The sequence below is a fragment of the Triticum dicoccoides genome, chromosome 5A (genome assembly GCF_002162155.2).
Source record: "Triticum dicoccoides isolate Atlit2015 ecotype Zavitan chromosome 5A, WEW_v2.0, whole genome shotgun sequence".
Classification (NCBI taxonomy): domain Eukaryota; kingdom Viridiplantae; phylum Streptophyta; class Magnoliopsida; order Poales; family Poaceae; genus Triticum; species Triticum dicoccoides.
Window position 1 is genome coordinate 128,900,197 of NC_041388.1, and position 17,537 is coordinate 128,917,733.

The window sequence follows — 17,537 nt, forward strand, 5'->3', positions numbered from 1 at the left end:
GAGATTTTAGATGGATTTAGTTAGGTGATTGTGTCTTGAGAATAGTCAAAGATGTTTGCTGGACTATGAGATTTTAGGTTTAGTAGATGAGAATGGTGATTATTATATTGGTGGATAAAACAGATCTTTAATTTAGTTTGGAACAATTTTGATTTAGTTAGGTGATTGCTATTTTTCAAACAAATTCACGGTGGATTTTGAGGTTTTGTTGGATTTAGTTAGGTGATTGTGATCTCGACGAGTTAGTCAAAGATTTTGGTGAATTATGTTAACTTAGGTCTAGTAAGTGAGCATGGTGGTTATTATATTGGTGGATAAATGGTGCTTTAGTAAACATGGAGCAATTTGGATGTAGTTAGGCTATTATGATCTTGAATAAATTTCATAGTGGATTACACGATTTTCAATAGATTTAGTTAGTAGATTGTGATTTTGGGGAGATGTCAAAGTTGTTTGGTGGATTAATTAATGTTAAACAATTTGGAGTTCGTAGATGATTGCGATATTGAACCAGATTTCTTTGTGATTTATGAGATTTTAGTTGGGTTTAGTTAGGTGATTGTGTCTTGAGATGATAATTGAAGATGTTTGGTGGATTATGGATTTTAGGTCTTATAACTGAGCATGGCGATTATTATATTGATGGACGAACATATATTTAATTTAGTCTGAAACGATTTGGATTTAGTTAGGTGATTGTGATTTTGACATGCTAGTAAAAGATGTTCGTTGGATTATGTGAATTTAGGTCTAGTAGGTGATCATGTTGATTATTATATTGGTGGATAGAGATGAGGGCCACACAAGTGACTCAAGGCAATGATGCCACTACTGAAAATAACTGGTAAACAAGGCAAATGAGGAGAGAATGGGGGTAGTGGCAGCAGATGGAGTTTGATCCAGCATCCCACGTGCATGTGCACTCTTCGTTCCTCGTTGTCCGTTTTGGTGTTCTTGTCCTGTTTGCGGATTTTGTGTCACGCACTTGATTAAGCATCCCACGTTCTCCTAATGTGCGCCCTTGGCCTTGACGATAGGTAGCGCCGTGTTCTCGAGCGTGTCCCGTGGGTAAAATTCAGGTATGCGTCGATTGTCTGTGCTCTTGCTTGCCATTGGTGGTGCTTGAGCGTGCGGTCGTGGTGTCGTCCAGCAAGGGAACACGGGATGTGGGATCAAGACAGCACACATAGCAACCCGTGACCAGGCAACGGCGCCCGTCCGGACGTTCAGGGAGCGGAGGTGGACACAAAGATGGATGTTGAGCTCCATAGCAGTCTCAATAGTGTGCTCATCAGTACGAGCGACACGAGCAAGAAGATCCTGGATATACTCCTCTTAGGAAAAAAAGAAGGCATTAGAGGTAGAGGAAACCTCAATCTCAAGGAAGTAGCGACTTCTTTAGTAAACATGGAGCAATTTGGATTTAGTTAGGCGATTGTGATCTTGAACAAATTTCATGGTGGATTACGAGATGTTTCAATGGATTTAGTTGATTGTGATCTTGAGGAGATAGTCAAAGATGTTCGGTATATTAATTAATCTTGAACAATATGGATTTAGTTATGTGATTGTGATATTGAACCAAATTTCTCTGTGATTTGTGAGATTTTAGTTGGATTTAGTTAGGTGATTGTGTCTTGAGATGATAATCAAAAATGTTTTGTGGATGAGATTTTAGGTCTAGTGGAGGAGGATGGTGATTATTGTATTGGTGGATAAATAGATATTTAAATTAATTTGAAACAATTTGAATTGGTGAGGTCGTTGTGATCTTTTAACCTAATTTTACGATGGATTATAAGGTTCTGGTTGGATTTAGTCAGGTGATTGTGATTTTGACGAGGTAGTAAAAGATGTTCGATAAATTATGTGAATTTAGGTCTAGTAGGTGAGCATGTTGATTATATTTTGGTGGATAAAGGAATCTTTAATAAATTTGGAACAATTTGGATTTAGTTAGGCGATTGTGACCTTGAACCACATTTTATGGTATATTATGAGATTTTTACGGATTAGTTAGTTGATTATGATCTTGAGAACATATTCAAATATGTTTGGATTAATTAATCTTGAATCATTAGGATTTGGTTAGGTGATTGTGATACTGAACCGAATTTTACGCTGGATTATGAGATTTAAGGTGGATTTTGTTAGGCGATTGTGTCTTGAGAATATAGTCAAAGATGTTTGCTGGACTATGAGATTTTAGGTTTAGTAGATGAGAATGGTGATTATTATATTGGTGGATAAAACAGATCTTCAATTTAGTTTGGAACAATTTTTAGCCTAGTTTTACGATGGATTATAAGGTTCTGATTGGATTTAGTCATGTGATTGTGATTTTGACGAGGTAGTTAAAGATGTTCGATGAATTATGTGAATTTAGGTCTAGTAGGTGAGCATGCTGATTATTATATTAGTGGATAAATGAATCTTTAATAAATTTGGAGCAATTTTGATTTAGTTAGACGATTGTGACCTTGAACCAAATTATGTGGTGGGTAATGAGATTTTTATGGACTAGTTAGTTGATTCTGATCTTAAGAAGATATTCAAAGATGGTTGGATTAATTAATCTTGAATAATTTGGAGTTAGTTAGGTGATTGTGATATTGAACCGAATTTTACGCCGGATTATGAGATTTTAGGTGGATTTAGTTAGGTGATTGTGTCTTGAGAATAGTCAAAGATGTTTGCTGGACTATGAGATTTTAGGTTTAGTAGATGAGGTGATTATTATATTGGTGGATAAAACAGATCTTTAATTTAGTTTGGAACAATTTTGATTTAGTTAGGTGATTGCTATTTTTCAAACAAATTCACGGTGGATTTTGAGGTTTTGTTGGATTTAGTTAGGTGATTGTGATCTCGACGAGTTACTCAAAGATGTTTGGTGAATTATGTTTACTTAGGTATAGTAAGTGAGCATGGTGGTTATTATATTGGTGGATAAATGGTCCTTTAGTAAACATGGAGCAATTTGGATGTAGTTAGGCTATTGTGAGCTTGAATAAATTTCATAGTGGATTACAAGATTTTCAATAGATTTAGTTAGTAGATTGTGATTTTGGGGAGATGTCAAAGATGTTTGGTGGATTAATTAATGTTAAACAATTTGGAGTTCGTAGATGATTGCGATATTGAACCAGATTTCTCTGTGATTTATGAGATTTTAGTTGGGTTTAGTTAGGTGATTGTGTCTTGAGATGATAATTGAAGATGTTTGGTGGATTATGGATTTTAGGTCTTATAACTGAGCATGGCGATTATTATATTGATGGACGAACATATATTTAATTTAGTCTGAAACGATTTGGATTTAGTTAGGTGATTGTGATTTTGACATGCTAGTAAAAGATGTTGGGTGGATTATGTGAATTTAGGTCTAGTAGGTGATCATGTTGATTATTATATTGGTGGATAGAGATGAGGGCCACACAAGTGACTCAAGGCAATGATGCCACTACTGAAAATAACTGGTAAACAAGGCAAATGAGGAGAGAATAGGGGTAGTGGCAGCAGATGGACTTTGATCCAGCATCCCACGTGCATGTGCACTCTCCGTTCCTCGTTGTCCGTTTTGGTGTTCTTGGCCTGTTTGCGGATTTTGTGTCATGCACTTGATTAAGCATCCCACGTTCTCTTAATGTGCGCCCTTGGCCTTGACGATAGGTAGCGCTGTTTTCTCGAGCGTGTCCCGTGGGTAAAATTCAGGTATGCGTCGATTGTCTGTGCTCTTGCTCGCCATTGGTGGTGCTTAAGCGTGCGGGCATGGTGTCGCCCAGCAAGGGAACACGGGATGTGGGATCAAGACAACACACATAACAACCCGTGACCAGGCAACGGACACCCGTCCGGACGTTCAGGGAGCGGAGGTGGACACAAAGATGGATGTTGAGCTCCATAGCAGTCTCAATAGTGTGCTCATCAGTACGAGCGACACGAGCAAGAAGATCCTGTATATACTCCTCTTAGGAAATAAAGAAGGCATTAGGGGTAGAGGAAACCTCAATATCAAGGAAGTAGCGACTTCTGTAGTAAACATGGAGCAATTTGGATTTAGTTAGGCGATTGTGATCTTGAACAAATTTCATGGTGGATTACGAGATGTTTCAATGCATTTAGTTGATTGTGATATTGAGGAGATAGTCAAAGATGTTCGGTATATTAATTAATCTTGAACAATATGGATTTAGTTATGTGATTGTGATATTGAACCAAATTTCTCTGTGATTTATGAGATTTTAATTGGATTTAGTTAGGTGATTGTGTCTTGAGATGATAATCAAAAATGTTTTGTGGATCATGAGATTTTAGGTCTAGTAGAGGAGGATGGTGATTATTGTATTGGTGGATAAATATATATTTAAATTAATTTGAAACAATTTGAATTGGTGAGGTGGTTGTGATCTTTTAACCTAATTTTACGATGGATTATAAGGTTCTGGTTGGATTTAGTCAGGTGATTGTGATTTTGACGAGGTAGTAAAAGATGTTCGATAAATTATGTGAATTTAGGTCTAGTAGGTGAGCATGTTGATTATATTTTGGTGGATAAAGGAATCTTTAATAAATTTGGAACAATTTGGATTTAGTTAGGCGATTGTGACCTTGAACCACATTTTATGGTGGATTATGAGATTTTTATGGATTAGTTAGTTGATTCTGATCTTGAGAAGATATTCAAAGATGGTTGGATTAATTAATCTTGAATCATTAGGATTTGGTTAGGTGATTGTGATACTGAACCGAATTTTACGCTGGATTATGAGATTTTAGGTGGATTTAGTTAGGTGATTGTGTCTTGAGAATTTAGTTAGGCGATTGTGACCTTGAACCACATTTTATGGTGGATTATGAGATTTTTATGGATTAGTTAGTTGATTATGATCTTGAGAACATATTCAAATATGTTTGGATTAATTAATCTTGAATCATTAGGATTTGGTTAGGTGATTGTGATACTGAACCGAATTTTACGCTGGATTATGAGATTTAAGGTGGATTTTGTTAGGTGATTGTGTCTTGAGAATATAGTCAAAGATGTTTGCTGGACTATGAGATTTTAGGTTTAGTAGACGAGAATGGTGATTATTATTTTGGTGGATAAAACAGATCTTCAATTTAGTTTGGAACATTTTGATTTTAGTTAGTTGATTATGATCTTGAGAACATATTCAAATATGTTTGGATTAATTAATCTTGAATCATTAGGATTTGGTTAGGTGATTGTGATACTGAACCGAAATTTACGCTGGATTATGAGATTTAAGGTGGATTTTTGTTAGGTGATTGTGTCTTGAGAATATAGTCAAAGATGTTTGCTGGACTATGAGATTTTAGGTTTAGTAGATGAGAATGGTGATTATTATATTGGTGGATAAAACAGATCTTCAATTTAGTTTGGAACAATTTTTAGCCTAGTTTTACGATGGATTATAAGGTTCTGGTTGGATTTAGTCACGTGATTGTGAGTTTGACGAGGTAGTTAAAGATGTTCGATGAATTATGTGAATTTAGGTCTAGTAGGTGAGCATGCTGATTATTATATTAGTGGATAAATGAATCTTTAATAAATTTGGAGCAATTTGAATTTAGTTAGACGATTGTGACCTTGAACCAAATTATATGGTGGATAATGAGATTTTTATGGACTAGTTAGTTGATTCTGATCTTGAGAAGATATTCAAAGATGGTTGGATTAATTAATCTTGAATAATTTGGAGTTAGTTAGGTGATTGTGATATTGAACCGAATTTTACGCCGGATTATGAGATTTTAGGTGGATTTAGTTAGGTGATTGTGTCTTGAGAATAGTCAAAGATGTTTGCTGGACTATGAGATTTTAGGTTTAGTAGATGAGAATGGTGATTATTATATTGGTGGATAAAACCGATCTTTAATTTAGTTTGGAACAATTTTGATTTAGTTAGGTGATTGCTATTTTTCAAACAAATTCACGGTGGATTTTGAGGTTTTGTTGGATTTAGTTAGGTGATTGTGATCTCGACGAGTTAGTCAAAGATGTTTGGTGAATTATGTTTACTTAGGTATAGTAAGTGAGCATGGTAGTTATTATATTGGTGGATAAGTGGTCCTTTAGTAAACATGGAGCAATTTGGATGTAGTTAGGCTATTGTGATCTTGAATAAATTTCATAGTGGATTACAGGATTTTCAATAGATTTAGTTAGTAGATTGTGATCTTGGGGAGATGTCAAAGATGTTTGGTGGATTAATTAATCTTTAACAATTTGGAGTTGGTAGATGATTGCGATATTGAACCAAATGTCTCTGTGATCTTGAACAAATTTCATGGTGGATTACGAGATTTTTCAATGGATTTAGTTGATTGTGATCTTGAGGAGATAGTCAAAGATGTTCGGTGTATTAATTAATCTTGAACAATATGGATTTAGTTATGTGATTGTGATATTGAACCAAATTTCTCTGTGATTTATGAGATATTAGTTGGATTTAGTTAGGTGATTGTGTCTTGAGATGATAATCAAACATGTTTTGTGGATCATGAGATTTTAGGTCTAGTAGAGGAGGATGGTGATTATTGTATTGGTGGATAGATAGATGTTTAAATTAGTTTGAAACAATTTGAATTGGTCAGGTGATTGTGATCTTTTAACCTAATTTTACGATGGATTATAAGGTTCTGATTGGATTTAGTCAGGTGATTGTGATTTTGAGGAGGTTGGAAAAGATGTTCGATGAATTATGTGAATTTAGGTCTAGTAGGTGAGCATGTTGATTATATATTGGTGGATAAATGAATTTTTAATAAATTTGGAATAATTTGGATTTAGTTAGGTGATTGTAACCTTGAACCACATTTTATGGTGGATTATGAGATTTTTATGGATTAGTTAGTTGATTCTGATCTTGAGAACATATTCAAATATGTTTGGATTAATTAATCTTGAATCATTTGGATTTGGTTAGGTGATTGTGATACTGAACCGAATTTTACGCTGGATTATGAGATTTAATGTAGATTTAGTTAGGTGATTGTGTCTTGAGAATATAGTCTAAGATGTTTGCTGGACTATGAGATTTTTGGTTTAGTAGATGAGAATGGTGATTATTATATTGATGGATAAACAGATCTTTAATTTAGTTTGGAACAATTTTGATTTAGTTAGGTGATTGCTATTTTTCAAACAAATCCAAGGTGGATTTTGAGGTTTTGTTGGATTTAGTTAGGTGATTGTGATCTTGACTTGTTAGTCAAAGATGTTTGGTGAATTTTGTTAAACTTAGGTCTAGTAAGTGAGCGTGGTGGTTATTATATTGGTGGATAAATGGTCCTTTAGTAAACATGGAGTAATTTGGTTGTAGTTAGGCTATTATGATCTTGAATAAATTTCATTGTGGATTACAAGATTTTCAATAGATTTAGTTAGTAGATTGTGATCTTGGGGAGATGTCAAAAATGTTTGGTGGATTAATTAATCTTAAACAATTTAGAGTTGGTAGATGATTGCGATATTGAACCAAATTTCTCTGTGATTTATGAGATTTTAGTTGGATTTAATTAGGTGATTGTGTCTTGAGATGATAATCAAAGATGTTTGGTGGATTATGGATTTTAGGTCTAATAACTGAGCATGGCGGTTATTATATTGGAGGATGTACATATATTTAATTTAGTTTGAAATGATTTGGATTTAGTTTGGTGATTGTGATCTTTTAACCTAATTTTACGGTGGATTATAAGGTTTTGGTTGGATTTGGTTAGCTGATTGTGATTTTGACAAGCTAGTAAAAGATGTTTGGTGAATTATGTGAATTTAGGTCTTGTAGGTGAGCATGTTGATTATTGTATTGCTGGATAAATAATTATTTAATAAACTTGGAAAATTTTGGATTTAGTTAGGCGATTGTCATTTTGAACCAAATTTTATGCTGGAGTATGAGATTTTTGATGGATTAGTTAGTTGATTGTGATCTTGAAGAGATAGTCAAAGATGTTCGGTGTATTAATTAATCTTGAACAATTTGGATTTAGTTAGGTGATTGTGATATTGAACCAAATTTGTCTGTGATTTATGAGATGTTAGTTGGATTTAGTTAGGAGATTGTGTCTTGAGAAGATAGTCAAAGATGTTTGGTGGATTATGAGATTTTAGGTCTAATAGATGAGCATGGTGATTATTATTTTTATGGAAATGAATCTTTAATAAATTTGGAACAATTTGGTTTTAGTTAGTCGACTGTGATCTTTAACCAAAATTTATGGTGGATTATGAGATTTAGTTTGGCTCCGCTCCTGCTGGTTGTGCACAATGGTGACTCCACGCATCTCCTGCGCCCCACAACCCTCTCCTTCCTGGCACAGGAGGAGCAGGAGCAAGGATGCCGAGGCGGTTCAGGTTTGCCTCCACCTCCGCTCTCCTCCCTGCTCTCACTCTTGTCTCCCTTTTTTTCTCATTCTGCAGCTTCATTCAAGCATATATTTTAAATTGCTAGGTATTCCAGGTAGTTAGCTTATCTATGGACTACACCTACATTTGATGTTAGAATTCTGATACTAATTTATGTTCTTGTTGCATAGATGAATGGTGCTTTAGCTTCAATGACCAGTTTTATTGCTAAATATTTTTCCCATTGAAAGTGTCAAAGAATATACAACTTGGTATGGAGAAGTTTTCTTATGGGGAATTAAAGATTCTTGTATGCAGAACTATTTGGGCTCCCGCAGCTGTATCAGTTGGTTTTAGTTCTCAGATTTTTACTTTGCTTTTTTTGGCAAAAAATTGGATGTATGAATCTGAGATCTGGACCTCAAGTTAACTGCTTTTCTTTTCATCTGCAGTCGCGAGGAAGAGTAGGAAGATCAGGCAGAGAGGGTTTTACATACCTCTTCCACACTGACAAGTCTTTGCTTTTCAGGATTGCCATGGCGTGCTGCTGTTGTAATGCTTTCATTTTCTGTTGTTTTGTCACTTTGTTAAACTTTGTTCTCTTATTCTGATGCTATGGTTTGTGATGGCTGGATGAGATTTGTGGTGAAAAGTCTCCTTTATTTTGTTTACCTACAGATCTTGAATGCACGATTGATAATTTTGCTGGATAGGTTAGAAATCTAAATAATAGACATTTTAAAGGATGTAGTTGGTACACATGGAAAGCCAAGAAAAATATATAGCTTACTTACAGTGTTGTTTGATCCATCGCTCTGCGGCAGGCTCACTGATGGACTTGAAGTATGACTAATCTTGGACTGCATTTATTGCCTGTTGTTGGTCTGCTTCTTTTATTCTATATTTAGGGGGTTCTAAGCTATTGAATTAGGAAGCATATAGTTTATCCATTTACTTTTGAGACCCTCTTCAGTCTGTTGGCTACTGCAGGGAGCTTTGGATGGTGGTCTTGGTATTCCACACAGTGACAAGAGATTTGCTGGCTTCAAGAAGGATAAGAAGCACCCGGGCGCTGAGATTCACCGCAAATACATCTATGAAGGTCATGTTGCTGACTACATGAAGGTGAGTTGGATCCATTGCCCTCGTGGTATTATAATGCCATTTCTTCATTCCCTAGGGCTGTCGTTGTTGTATACATGAATTCTTTCTGGAAGATATATCTGGGCCCGATTCACCCATATAAAGTATCCTAAAGCAAGTGTACTTTCTTCTTATTTCTGAAGCAGCTTACTGAATCTCGTTTTAACTTCTGCCCTACCCATATTTCAGTCAATAGCTGATGAGGAACCTGTAATGCCCAGACGGATCTCGATCTGGAATTGGGGATGAGGAAGAGAGAAGAGAGTAGGTGAGAGACGTAGAGAAGGGGAAAGAAGGTTCAATCAATCACACGCCGCCTTTCTCCTTAGTGTTTCGTACATAAGTAGCCGCCCCTTCCTGGGCTTACCCTTACATGGCCTCCGGCCCACACCACATACGGGCCCCAAGCCCACACACACACTAGCGTTGCAGTTCAGCTAACTGACTGCACTAGTTCAGTCCGCCACTGATGCATCAGTAGGCGCGACATTGTCCTCCCCTTGAGATGAAGCTCCTTCCCAGATGCAGGCTGATGGATAGCGTTGGCGAAGAACGGTGTAATCTTCCCAAGTGGTGGCTGAAGTTGGCATGTTTGCCCACTGGACACGGAGTTGCACACGCCGCCTTTCTCCTTAGTGTTTCGTACATAAGTAGCCGCCCCTTCCTGGGCTTACCCTTACATGGCCTCCGGCCCACACCACATACGGGCCCCAAGCCCACACACACACTAGCGTTGCAGTTCAGCTAACTGACTGCACTAGTTCAGTCCGCCACTGATGCATCAGTAGGCGCGACAGAACCTAAGAAGTACCAATCTCACTTCAGTGAGTACATCAGGAAGAATATTGCGGCCGATGACAAGGAAGCACTGTACAAGAAGGTTCATGCTGCCATTTGTGCTTATCCTACCATGGCAAGATCAACTAAGGAACCTCCAAAGACGCACAAGAATTGGATATATCTTGCTGTTTATTAAAGTCAAACAACTGATAATGAAGTTTATCAATATATAGTAATGGGTATAAATGTTTCTCATACTCATGTAGTCCGTTCATTCCTAAACTATATGTTCTTCTTTTGTTAAAGCCTTAAAATATTGAAACAATTCCTTACTTAACACTATCTTAAATTTCGTTTCCTTATTTGACACTGAAAAACTTTTTCTTCCTTATGTAACAACGAGTCTAAATTTTATGCCTTTTATAACACTTTTGTCTATTTTGAGCCTAAATGACAACTGAAAAGATCCTTTTGCCCCTCATGTGGTATGTGTGTGTGCGGGGCAATAACACACGCACGCAACATCAGTGCGAGGGCAGTAGCACACACAACACACACACAGCAGCACGCACACACGAAGCACATACACACACACACACGCAACACACTCACAGGTAGCAGCACACACGCACGCATCAACAACACACACACACGCAGCAACACACACAGCGAAGTAATATACATCCAGTATTGTAGTAAGTTCTTTCAAAATTATATCATACATGATTTTCTCCTTCATAAACTCCGCCACACCAGAAAAATATTCCTGCCTCCGCCACTGCACGCACCACGCATGCACACAACAGCATGCACGTACACACGCAGTAGCAAACTCACACACAGCAGCACACGCGCGCGTGCACACACACACACATATGCAGCAGTAGCACATACATACGCGCACACAAACACACGCAACATCACAGGCACGCGCACACAAACATACCACATGAGGGCAAAATGGTCATTTCAGGTGTCATTTAGGCTTAAAATGGACATAAGTGTTATAAAAGGCATAAAATTTAGACTCCTTGTTAGATAGGGAACAAATTATTTGTCAATGTCAAATAGGGCATAAATTTTAGACACGGTGTTAAATAAGGAATTCTCTCTAAAATATTAAGATGTTACGGTAAATAAATTCCTTCAGAATCAATAATAGAAAAGTTCTGCTATGCAATAAGATACAGTTGTATGCAAAAAATAATCTTGTATTATATAGTTATATATCAAAACTATGGATTTTCTATGCACTTCCTGCGATCATTAATGTTCATTGTCTTTGTTTGGATTTTGTTGGGCACCTGCGGCAAGCGGTGTCAGACACGACGGACGCTGCCAGGTCCGCGTCAACATCGTGCTCACAGAGCCTGGCCGCTGCGTTGTGTTCTCCATTTTGCAGTGCATGGTGAACTACACAGCAAAGTTCAGCTGCAGTTCCTCTATTTTCTTCCTACTAAGAGCCCTGACGATTTGTACTACTTGGCTGCAAATTTGTGCCGTTTGCATCACCATACGGATAGTGGTAAGAATGCAACAGCAAATCCAATAGTAGGTAATTGTGACAGTATTTCACCACCAGTAATCTTGCTGTCTTTTATGGTTGCAGGTTTGTTCTTCCGGCATTATTCATGGTTCTCATCATAGCCATACTGAATGATGCAGGTGGCATACCTGAATTTATCATATGAATTATGACTTTATGAGCTTGCTTGGCTACTGACCTGCTGTTTTGGAAGGGCGTCCTTTTACCAGAGCTATGGATTTTATTATGCCCCATTTCCTTCAGGTCTTTTATCGCTCCATCCTTGATTTATCTGAGTCCATTGGGGTTGCTCATGAATTACAGAATTTAGGCTTACAGTAAGATGAACTTCCTTGAGAATCAATAATAGAAAAGTTTTGGTTAAGAGTAATTTCCAACGCGTCGTCAATTTTGTTTTTCTGATGTTTGGGTCTTGGCCTGTATGCTTTGTTTGCCTATATGCTCTGTTTGGAACCTTTTATTCTCCTTTTGTCTTGGTCTGAATTCATGGATAAATTGCCTCCTTTTTTACTTGCTTGGGCTTGGGATTGGGCTTGGAAGAACTTTATCCTGTACTTGGTTACTTGGGTTGTATGACACCTATGGTTTACCTCATTGTGCTTCCAGTTCATTTGCCTTTGTTGGTGGCTGGGGGTAAATATTTAGTTTGAATTATAGTTGATTGTCTTTGGATGTTGCTAATTTTGTATGAGCTGCAGGTGACATGTTCTATCTATTTTTTATAGAAAAATATTTTCTTTCTACTACCTCCAATCCAAAGTAAGTGTCGCAGTTTTGAGCCCGGGTTCGTTCAAAACTGCCACACTTATTTTGGATCGGAGGGAATAATATTTAGTTTTCTTCCAGTATTAATGATGCTTTCACTCTTTTGTCAGATTAACAATTTCCATTGACCTTTTGTTGCATCTTTGATTGTAATCAGCATCGAATGGTTGTCTGGCTATGCTTTGCATTATTATAGATCGTATATGCTGCTGCTACTTAATTATACTTCTATGTGATCATGCAATTGTATTCATTTTTAATGTTCACCGGTGATGGAAAAGCGCCGACTGATATGAAGCTAAGAGTAAGAAAAATAAGAGGCAATTGAACATGCTTCCCTCGGCAGAAATAATTTAAAGGCCTAAGTAGGAAACTGGATTAGGTTGACTAATCTTACCTGGCTAGCTTAGCTCATGTTGAGTGTTATTTCTGATTATTACTTATCACAGGAACCAAATAGAAATCACTTCTCATGGAAATTTATACCTAGGTCTTATGTCGTGTACACCAACTTCAGTGGCCCAAAATTATATTTTTGATTCAAATTATGGACACCATTTTGGAGTGGCCTGATTCACAAGGGGTGCAGTTTCATAGTAAGACGGAGAACATGATGTTTCCGTATAACTACAAAATCTGTACAAGCTATAGTGGTGGCCTGCTTTTTTGTCATACATAGTTGAATACGCTGCTTGCATGGTGCAAACTGGAAACTTGTAGGTTACTGGAGCATTCATTCAGTCATAATGATTCACTCATATTCAGTTAGTTTACAAATCTAGAGATCATAATTTCTGTCTAAAAACTGTACTTCTATTTTTTATTTACAGGGCCTGGTCACAGATGGCATTTTTTCTGGGTTGTGGTGAAATACTTTTGTTCTTTTTTGGAAAACATGTGCTCTAACTCAAGTGAGAGTGTAAACAAGTATTTCAACTCAACTCCAGGCAATAGTTGCCATTTAGGTTAGTTCAAGTTTAATTTTGGGTGCCATTCAGTTTAGTCAATTCTGGGCAATAATTGTCATTTAGTTCAGTTCAAGTTCAGTCTTGTGTGCCATTTAGTTAAGTGTTAGGAGCAACAAGTGGAATTCAGTTCAGTTTTGTTCAGCTTTGTTCAGCTTTGTTCATAATTCTGCATATGTTGTTCTTCTGTTCAATTCTGCAAATGCTCAAAGCTTACCAGAACACTTATTTAGTCATAACGTTCAAGCAAACAGTGGAACATTTTGCCATTAAAATATGTTCAACCCTACACTTATACAAGTAGCAACTGGAATTCTTATTCAATCAGAACTACAATATTTTGTTATCTTAATATTTCTCTCCATATTCACTTAACATGAGTGACTCAGTTGAACGCTTCATGCACAAACCACAGGGGGCGTTGACCCACCGTGGATGTTGGTCGCTGCATGCCTGCGCTGTTCTTTGCTCTGCTGCGTGGAGCGCTTGTGTTGCCAGCCTACAATTGGTGTCGGGACTTTCGTTCGGTTCTGCTTGGCGGCGGTGATTTCCTTCGGTTCTGCTGGGCCCTTCTATCTAGCGGCCCCTAGAAGGGAGCACGGGTGACGCCATCTCGTCTGGTGCTGAAGCTCCCAAACAGCTCACCTCGTGGCAGCAAGGTACGCCTTCAACTCATTCCTCCCCTATCTCTTCCCCCAACGCAACTTTCTGCCGTTAGTTGCTCCAGGCAAAGGAAGCTTGAGCAGGTAACATAGCGCCCACCTCATTCAGATTTGATTTTTGCAGTAGTACAAAATTCATACCTGCCGCATCACCAATATGAGTACTCCAGGAAAATGTGAGTGGGAAACAGATTATGTGCTTGATAAAGTTTGTCCTTTGTAGAATCACATGCAAATTTAGTACATTGATCTGCAATGGGAAATAAACAAGCTTCTCATTCCAAATCAGCATTATTTTGAGTTATTACAAGGTTAGGAATCAGATTATGTACTGATAATCATTTTATTTCAAGCTAAATTGTAATTGTTAGATGGTCATGTCTATTAATTTCCTATAGACAACCCTTCTTGAGTTTCCTATGGATTTATTACGGTTTCAAAATGGTCAAGCATTCAAGCTAGCAGCAGCAAAAATTTGTCCCAACTATTAAGCTACAAGATTTAGCAATGCATGCTATATGTAGCAATTTGGCCCCAAAAACCTGAACACCATACCACAGAAATTAGAAGACTTAGCAAAGCATGCATTCATGTGACCAAGCATCATATTGCAGTTACAATACACATAGATTGAGTAATATATCCTTGCTTTTTCAGGAGTCAGTCAAAATATGCAAGTATGTGCACCCAGTTTGTTCAAGCCCCTTGCTCAGAAGTTGGTCTGGAGATGCAAGAATACAGGTAAACTGCATATATAACTGCATTTTTACGCAGAACTGAAATCTCACAGAAACTACACTAAACTGGATTGAGATTATTGAAAAATGTTAATTAAATGTTAAATGGATAACTTTGTGATAATCTACACCATATCTTTATGGACTAGGACCAATCAAAACAACATGCAGGAATTGTTCATCCTCATGGAACCAAAAAACCATCCATCCACTTTCACTGCAAGTCAACACTGTACTGAGCTTTCCCTGTCCATACACTTCCGAAACAGAATGCCAGATTGTTAAATACTGACCAAGATAACGATATTTAGAAACAAATCACCTCACCCTCACCTCTTTCTGATTAGTTTTTTGCTGCTGAACTATTGCTGTCGGCTGTCGGAGTGCCTTTGCTGCTTGGGGTTCTTGCTTAACTTCCGCCTGCTGTGGATGCCGCTTTGTGCTCGAGTTCTTGCTTAACTTCCGCCTGCTGTGGATGCCGCTTTGTGTTTGGGTCTTTCCTTCTTGCTGCTGGTGTCGCTGTCTTTTTGTTGGCCAGGGGCATGATATCTGGGGCAGCAGCCAATCCTCCACGGGTGAAGTGAAGGTTTATGTTTGTCACAATTTCCAATATTAGCATAGTATGTATTTGCATGTTGCAAAGATCTCAGTATGAGGAGATTTAGATTCATTCAACTCAACCATTGACAGGCAGGGAGACAACAAAGGGGGCAGTATAATTGCATCCCATTATTATTTTTCTCTTTATTAGATGGCATATTGTTATTTGTTCTATATATACTTAACGTCCCCGTATGGCTGCTTTTGAGAAAAAACCCGTATTACCATGTATCCGTGTTTCTTAGTTCTTATTCATCCTAAGTTTTAGCAGATTAATTAATCATTTGCTTTTCTCAATTTTATTGTTTTGGAAATTTTGTTCCTCTACCATTTATCAAGTACGGTTTGCGAGAGGTGGTTGCTATTCATACGTTCTAGTATATGTAATACAAAAGGTACTTCTCATTCAGTATTTAAACGATCTGGTGTCGTTCTATTGCATGGCATTTGAATTGCCCAATGCTTGGTTGTGAGAGATGATATCCATCTCAGAAAGGAGAAAGGGTCACTGCTGGTCAAATGCTTTGTGCCTAGGACTGATATGAACTTCTCTTCCACAACTAGACAATTATCCGATCTATTTCAATTGTCTGGATGTTAACTCGAGGTAAGAGCAAGTGCTACGACAATTCCCAGTACACATTTATAAGCAGTATTTCGGTTAAAAAAGAGTGAGATGGATAGCTCATGGTAGCATTCAAGGCATATTTTTCAGACTTGACACAGTAGCAGTTTAATATTTTTCAGACTTGGACACCGTAGCAGTTTAAGCGGCGCAGCAAGGCGCGCGTATGCTTCTAGTGTCCATTGAAGCTATCTGATAAATGGAGACCGTAGCCAAAATTGAGGTTAGGGACCTCAATTGCTGTGACATGAAGAAACTTGGAGCTGGAAAATGTATTTGTGAAGAATCAACTTGAGATGGCAAACACTACCAGCTGGAAGCATTTTAAGGAGAGGGGCCAACAACATAGATTCAGACCGCTGTCTCTGTGCTTATGTAACTACTGGTACATCGAAATGACATGTCGTCACTCGCTCCCTAAGATGATACAGCAGATTAGATTCCCGTTCCACTCCACAACCTGCAAAGCAAATCACACTCCCTCTTAACAGCCGACGACGATGGAGACCCGAGGCAGAAGAAGCAGCATAGTATTATGCACCGGAACCTGAATGAACCTGCTTACCCAATCCGTGGGGCAGAGAGATCTGTAGTAGCGCTGGAACTTGCCGCACTCCGACGTGTCACCCTCCTTGACCTTCATGCACCGGTGGTACTCGAGGTAGCGCACGCAGCAGTGGCGCGTCTGGTTCTGGGTCGGGAACCGGAAGTCGCAGGGCGCAGTGCGCAGCTCGACGTAGGCGGCGGCGGCGAGTCGGCTACGCTGCCGGGCTCGTGCGGCGGCCTCGGCGCCTGCTCCCCTCGGGCCACTTTCCCCACGTCCCTGGCGTGCATCTTCTCGTGCGGGTTCACTACGGTGCTCGGATCGATGCTCTGAAGGACGATCGGTGCTCTGGATAACGTGGGGCAGAACGGTGACTGACTGCATGGGTGCTGGTTGATTTTGTACTGGCGCTGAGCGGTGGAAGCACTGAAGAAGGAGAGATGCCAAGCCACGGTGGCAGCTGTCTGTTCCGGGCGGAGGCACGTGTCATGGTGCGCACACGTGTACACATCCACGATCGATGCTACGACTCAACACCAGATCCCAGATAGACGTTGATCTAGGTTAGACGACGCCAAGGTTCCAGACAGCCAAACTGGAACTCACAATCGACTTCACATCATGTACAGATAGGACTGACAGTACCTTCCCAGGTACTACCAAACTAGTTAGAGAATTCAACAAAGCTGGCAATTTCATCGAGAAGAATGATAGGATTCACCGCATAACTATTGATCATAGGGTCGGTCTGGCCCTTTGTATACAGGAGTGTACAATAGAGAGAGTGGATGGTGGC

The 17,537-nt window shown here is 38.6% G+C and overlaps 1 protein-coding gene and 1 long non-coding RNA gene across 13 annotated transcripts; one reads left to right on the forward strand and one right to left on the reverse strand.

Annotated features, from left to right (window-relative positions):
* Positions 1-83: 83 nt before the first annotated feature.
* On the forward strand, positions 84-15,842 carry LOC119300180. Of its 12 annotated transcripts, none has more exons than XR_005146392.1 (6): positions 84-95; positions 2,730-11,822; positions 11,907-12,086; positions 13,439-13,573; positions 13,989-14,232; positions 14,893-15,842. It is a non-coding gene; the product is annotated as an uncharacterized LOC119300180 (long non-coding RNA). The 12 variants fall into 12 exon arrangements; XR_005146400.1 differs by lacking the exon at positions 84-95 and adding an exon at positions 14,345-14,411 and having other exon boundaries at positions 2,021-11,822; XR_005146398.1 differs by lacking the exon at positions 84-95 and adding an exon at positions 14,360-14,411 and having other exon boundaries at positions 2,021-11,822.
* Positions 15,843-16,454: 612 nt separating this feature from the next.
* Positions 16,455-17,125, reverse strand: LOC119299279 (cytochrome c oxidase subunit 6b-1-like). Its single transcript, XM_037576520.1, has 2 exons — positions 16,763-17,125; positions 16,455-16,657 (listed from the first exon to the last, which is right to left on the reverse strand). Exons 1-2 carry the CDS (start codon positions 17,123-17,125, stop codon positions 16,604-16,606), a joined length of 417 nt encoding a protein of 138 aa, XP_037432417.1. The 3' UTR covers positions 16,455-16,603.
* Positions 17,126-17,537: the final 412 nt, after the last annotated feature.